Below are 6,644 nucleotides of genomic sequence, written 5' to 3'. Positions count from 1 at the left end.
TAAATGTGACTTGATAAATATATCAACTTGTAAGCACTTTTGGTGCCTCCACCACCACTGCTGTGCAGGGGGTTGCAGGCAATGGCAGTAGTGAGGAGCTGCCCATCCCTGGCTTCCCCGGATACAAATGGGCACAGTGGGGGCAGGAGTGCCAAAGGAAGAGCATGCCTTGTGTTCCAGGTGAAGTGGAGGTGAGGGACTTGCTTGTGAGCTCCTGTGCACCACACTCTGGAGCTTCAGAGACCCATGGGTGAAGCTTTGATATTACTGACAGGTTTGTCTTGCCAGCTGGAGGCCATTTAAGGGGTATGGACTCAATGTAACATGCGTCTATGGTCAGATTCTACACGTCCTGAAATATTTACCAAAATCTGTGTGTCAAAATCAAGAAACCATGTAGCCCAAATCCATCACCTCACAAAAGAAAAATGGCCCAGAAATGGGCAGTGGCCTGATCGGAGTAATGTGGGAAAGACAGGACAATAACCTAGTTTTACTGCCTTCTGCCTCCATGCTCTTTTCACTACAACATGCCATTTTCCTCCAGTCATTTGTGGCCTCCCATCCTGCTCTGCCTCCAGTGTCCTATATCTCTGTCATTGACATCACCAACCACTGAATGGCCGAAACCAGAAATCTGGGAGTCATCGATGACACATCCCTCTCCTTTAGTTCCTGAACCCCATCTATCTCCAGGTCTTAGAAATTCATCAAATCAATTTACTTTTCTCCACTTCAACTACCTTCATCCCAGCCAGTTAGCAAATACTGAAGACCTACTATTCTGAGGCACCGTTCTAGATATTAGAACACAGCAAGTGAACAAGACAAAGTCCCTGCCCTCAAGGATCTTACATTCTGGTGTGTTTGTGTGTGTGTGAGAGAGAGAGAGAGAGAGAGAGAGAGAAAGAGAGAAAGAGAATTATAGAGGAGTGATGGATAACAAGTAAATAAATACAAGACTAAAAATATTGAATTGTACAGTTTAAATGGATGAGTTATATGCTATGTGAATTATACATCAATAATGCTGTTTAAAAATGCCTGAGGATCATTTGTGCTTCTTTTTCTGTGAAACACCTGTTTATTTTGCCCATTTTTATAGTAGGTTGTCTTTTTCTTTTTAGTTTACAGGATTTCCTTATACATTCTGGATACCAATCTTTTGTTAAATATATTTGTTTTAAATATATATTTATATATAATGTGAAATATACATGCAGAAAACTGCATGTACATACAATTTAACAGTGGTTGTGAACCTAATACCCATATAATCATCACACAAGTCTAGATATAGAATATTATTAGCAATGTAGAAGCCCCCCCATGTGAATTATATCATCCACACTAAAGGGGGAGGGTTGTGATAATCATTTTCATTCCTCTTTCAGTTTTACCAACTTCTAATACATTTATTAACAATATTGCTTAGTTTCAATATCGTTTAAATTTTCAACTTTTTATTCAGGTTTAATTTTCAAAAATAGCTTGCATAGATTTTAAGTTCACAGTTATATGAGTTTTGGCAAGTGCATATGCTCGTATGTCCACCATCAAAATCAAGACTTAGAACTTTTCCATGACCTCAGGAAGTTCCTCCATTCCATTTCCCATTCAATCTTTCCTTATCCAAGGAAACCACTATTCTGATTTCTATCACTGTAGACTAGTTTTGCATGTTCTCAGAGTTTAATTGGAATCATATACTGTGCACGCTTTTGTGTCAGAAGTCTTCCCCTCAACATAATGTTTTTGAGAGTTACTCATTGTGTTGCATATATCAGTATTTTATTCATTTTTATTGCTGAATTCAATTTAAGAATATATCAAATTTTGTTTAACCATTTACCTGTTAAAAGACATTTGGGTTGTTTCCATGTTGGGCTGCTATGACCCTGCTATGAACATCCTTATACAAATATTCTTATACAACTATTTCTTTAGACATATGGCCTCATTTATTTTGGAGAAAATACCCAGAAATAGAATTTCTGGGACAAAGGGTTGGTGTGTGTTCAACTCTATTTAAAAATTGCTTGTGTTTGGTCAGATTCCCAAGAGATTTGCATACAAGAAGACTATTGGAAATGTTTTCTGGTACAACACCTCTGAGGGAGTGAAGAAAGCAGGGAGGGAGAAGTAGCGGGGGGAGCTGAACTGTGACTCAGTCACTATAGAGACTTCATCTGATCCCATGGGGAACTCTGGAACTGGTGTGGCCCTTCAGAGTTGTCCCTGAATTGAGAAGAAGGAGCCCAGTCTTTATATACCTGCATCGATCAGTCATTGGATGTAGCTTTCTCCTGGGGAGATTACATAACCTTGGATTAGGTTAAATCCTCCAATTAAGAAGCAAAGATTGTCATCTTGGATAAAAAAAGCATGATCCAATTACACTTTCTCTATAAAATTCTACTTTATATATGAAAAAGAGATCAATCAAAAATAAAAGAATAATAAATGATCTACCATGGATTGGCTATACTACCATCAGACAAAATAGATATTAGAACAAGGAATATTATTAGAGATGAAAAAACAGTGATAAAGAGGTCAATCTACCAAGAAGACATACTAATTTTAAATGTGCACATACCTAACAACAGAGCTTCAAAATAAATGAAGAAGAAACTTACAGGAGAAACAGACAAATCCACAATTATATCTGGAGATTTCAATACCTCTTTTTCAATAATTGATAGAACTAGTACATAAAAATCAGTAAAGATACAGAAGACTCGAACAGCATTATCAACCAACATGACACAGTTGGCATTTACAGAACACTCCACCCAACATCATCAATATACACATTCTTTAAAGAATACATATTTTTTTAGGTGCACATGGAACATTCATCAAGATAGACCATATCCTGGGCCATAAAACAAATCTGAAAAAATTTAAAGGATCAAAGCATAAAAATATGTTCTTGTACAACAGTAGAATTAAATTAGAAATCAGTAAAAGAAATCTGGAAAATCCAAAACTATATGGGAATTTAAAATTACACTTCTAAATAACCCATAGATCAAAAATGAAAGCCCAAGAGAAATTAGGAAATTTTTGCAATTGAATTAAAACAAAAATGTAACACATCAAAAATTTGTGAGATGCAACTACAGCAGTTCTTACAAGGAAATTTAAATGTTTATATTAGAAAACAAGAAAAGTTTTCTTTTTTCCAACTTTATGTAGGTATAGTTGACAACTAAAAAATGTATATATTTATGGTGTACAACTTGAAGTTCTGATATACATATACATTGTGAAATATTCATCACTGTCAAACTAATTAAAAGCTGCGTCTTTAAAGTGATCAATAAACTTCTAACCAAACTGCTCAGAACAAAATGAGAGAAGACGCACATTATCAATATCAGCAATGAGATAGGCAACATAACCACAGACCCTAGAGCCATGAAAGAGGGAATATTGTTGCTGATGGCGCAGTCAAGTCTATTCCGACTCCTAGCGACCCTGTGTACAACAGAGCGGAACCCTCCTGGTCTTTTTGCACCATCCTCTCACCTTCTAGTACCTTATCAGAATAGATGCTCCACTGCTATTCATAGGGTTTTCATAGTTAATTTTTTCAGAAGTGGGTGGCCAGGTCCTTCTTCCTAGTCAGTCCTAGTCTGGAAGCTCCACTGAAATCTGTCCACCACGGGTGATCCTGGTGGTTTTTGAAATACCAGTGGCATAGCTTTCAGCATCACAGCAACATGCAGCCGCCACATTATGACAACCAACAGACAGGTGGTGTGGTTCCCTGACCGGGAAATGAACCCCAGCTGTGGCAGTGAGAGCACTGAGAGCACTGAGTCTTAACCACTAGACCACCAGGGCTGGAAAGAGAATGTTTTGAACAAGATTATGCCAATAAATTCAACAACATATAAGAAATGGGTAATTTCTTATAACACAAACTATCAAGAAGGTAGTAAATAATGTAAATAGCCTTGTATCTATTAAGGAAATTGAATTAGTGGTTAAAATCTCCCCACCAATAAAACTCTAGGCTCAGATGGCTTCACAGGTGAATTCTTCAAATTTTTAAGGAAAGACTAATATAATTCTGTACAAACTTTCCCAGAAAACTGAAGAGAAGTAAATATTTCCCAACTCATTTTATGGGGCTTTTCTTACTCTGACACCAAAGACATACACAGATAATACCAAAAAAAAAAAAAAAAAAAGAAAAAGAAGAAAACTATAGACCAATATCGCTCATGTACTTAGATGCAAAAATACTCAACAAAATATTGGTTGACCATATGTATGGTGATGGATAAAAATTAGACTGCTGGGGGTGAGCACGATGAAGTGTATCCAGGAATTGATAAACAATAATGTACACCCCAAATTACACAGTGTTATAAATCATTATAATCCCAATAAAATTACTTGGAAAAAACCCCCAAAATATTAGTTAACCAAATCCAGAAATACATAAAAGGAATTATACACCATGACCAAGTGGTATTTACTCCAGGTATGCAAGGCTGGCTTAACATTTGAAAATAAATCATTATAACCCACCATTTCGATAGGCTAAAGAAAAATCATATAAACACAGAAATTTGAGGCAGAAAAATCATTTGACAAAACCCAACACTCATTTATGACAAAAACTCTCAGCAAATTAGTAACAGAGGGAAATTACTGTAACTTGATAAAGAACACCTACAAAACCGCTACAGTTAGCATCATACTTAAAGGTTAAAGACTGAATGCTTTTCCCCGAAGATCAGGAACATCTTGATGAAGATACCTGCTCTTGCCACTCTTATTCAACCTAGTACTAGAAGCTCTAGTCACTGCAAAGAGGCAAAGAGAACCCGCAGATGGCAAATAAGCATGTGAAAAGGTGTTCAACATCATTGGCCATTAGGGAAATGCAAATTAAAACCATAACGACATCCTACCATACACCTATCGTAACAGCTAAAATAAATAGTGACAACAGCAAATGCTGGTGAGGGTGTGGAGAAACTGCATCCCTCATACATTGTTGGTGGGAACATAAAATGGTACAATCACTTTGAAAGACAGTTTTGCAATTTCTAACAAAACCAAACGTGCAATTTACTTCCCCAAATTGTGCCATTGGGCATTTATCACAGAGAAATAAAAACTTAAGAAAGAGATTTGTCTTCAGTACTCAGTCTTCATCCAGTCCTTGTACTCAATGTCTGGCTAACTGTGGACCTGATAGTCTGACCCCCGACCCTGCAGGACTCACCTCCCTCCCGCTCACACACATGCCTCTTCCCTTCCTTCCCCGCTCCCCCCATGAGAGAACTCGCAGAGACACACACATTTTCACAACAGGTTCGTTTTATTTAAATCACCATCAGGGCACCCTGCTGCTGTAAAATGATGTCGGCACGACTGGCCATTTCTCAGGGGCCAGACCTCAGAGACTTCTCAGATGATTCCTCTGTGAGGTCTCTGGCCTCGCTCTGAAGTTGCCGGCGGTGCAGGTAGGCACGTGAAGTGCTGGGCTTCTCCATGCTCTCTCCGTCCTCCTCTGCCTCACCATAATTCAGCTTTTCATTCAGCCCGTGATAGTGACCGAATAGTGTTGTTCCTCTCGCTTTCTTAGATTTAACTGAAGAGGTGGGACGTTTTGGAGAGGCTTTTTCAGTCGATCTCCCTCGAAGGGATCTTTTGGCCCCCGTGGTTTTCTTGGCCGCCTGGAAAGACAACAGGGTGAGCACAGAACGGCATTGGTTTGAGGGAAGAGGGTGGGAGATGGGTGGGAACAGGGGCTTCACGAGAAGGGATGTGGACTGAGGAGGAGGTGTGTGCCAGGCAAGGACAGGGGCGGAGTCTTGGTGGGAGGAGTCAAAGGGGAAGAGGAGGAGCTTGGGCGGGGTCATCTCACCTTGACACTACCTCTGGACCTGGGTTGACAGGAGCCCTTCCTCATCTTCCTCTCTTTGGTGTTTGGCGTCGGTTGTTCGGTAACTGTGCTAGAAGCCTGTGGTTTCCTGGTCACTTTCGCCATGTCAGCGCCTCCCAGTGGTCTGTCTACCCCAGGCCTGCTGACCTGCCTATATATACCCCTTTCCAGGACAGTGAGGGGCCACATCCTTCAGCTTTGTTTGGTCAGCAAGGCTTTCCTCCAGCCAATGGTAGCCCTGGAGGAGGCTTAGACATCATAAAGCACCATCCTGACATGCCCATAGAGGGAGAGGAGATGCTGGGGAGGCCAAGATGCAGCTTAGACATCTCACAATGCACCATTCTGATACCTCCATGGTGGTGGTGGTGGGGCGATGCTGGAGAGCCTAAATACTTCTGTTGGAGAAAGTACACCTAAAGAACTCCCCAAACTCACCTTCCACCCCTCATCATCTTTCCATGTTCAGTTCTGGTGGGTTACATGGCAGGCAGAAGGCGTTTCCTCCCAGCCTTTTCTCATGGCCACCCTATTCAGTGGTTCATTCTCTTTTCTCCCACCCTTCATCATTACCTAATGTTTGTATGTCTTACCTAAAATCCCTCCGAGGTAATGTGGATGTATTTAAACCTATGTGGAGTTGTGAATCATCCCACTTCCCACCTACAAATTGCTCTTATGCACCGTGAAGATGGTCCATCCACTTTTTGGCTTCTATGAGGGAACTTTTCCA

The 6,644-nt window shown here is 40.1% G+C and overlaps 1 protein-coding gene across 1 annotated transcript; it reads right to left on the bottom strand.

Moving 5' to 3' along the window:
• Positions 1–5,325: 5,325 nt before the first annotated feature.
• Positions 5,326–6,089, bottom strand: LOC138921926 (uncharacterized protein CXorf51A-like). The gene is made up of 2 exons (XM_070257890.1): positions 5,894–6,089; positions 5,326–5,702 (listed from the first exon to the last, which is right to left on the bottom strand). Exons 1-2 carry the CDS (start codon positions 6,014–6,016, stop codon positions 5,409–5,411), a joined length of 417 nt encoding a protein of 138 aa, XP_070113991.1. The 5' UTR covers positions 6,017–6,089; the 3' UTR covers positions 5,326–5,408.
• Between the last annotated feature and the right edge of the window lie 555 nt (positions 6,090–6,644).

The sequence above is a fragment of the Equus caballus genome, chromosome X, assembly GCF_041296265.1.
Source record: "Equus caballus isolate H_3958 breed thoroughbred chromosome X, TB-T2T, whole genome shotgun sequence".
NCBI lineage: Eukaryota > Metazoa > Chordata > Mammalia > Perissodactyla > Equidae > Equus > Equus caballus.
Note: the sequence above shows the minus strand (reverse complement) of the source record. Positions and strands in the feature narration are given on the sequence as shown.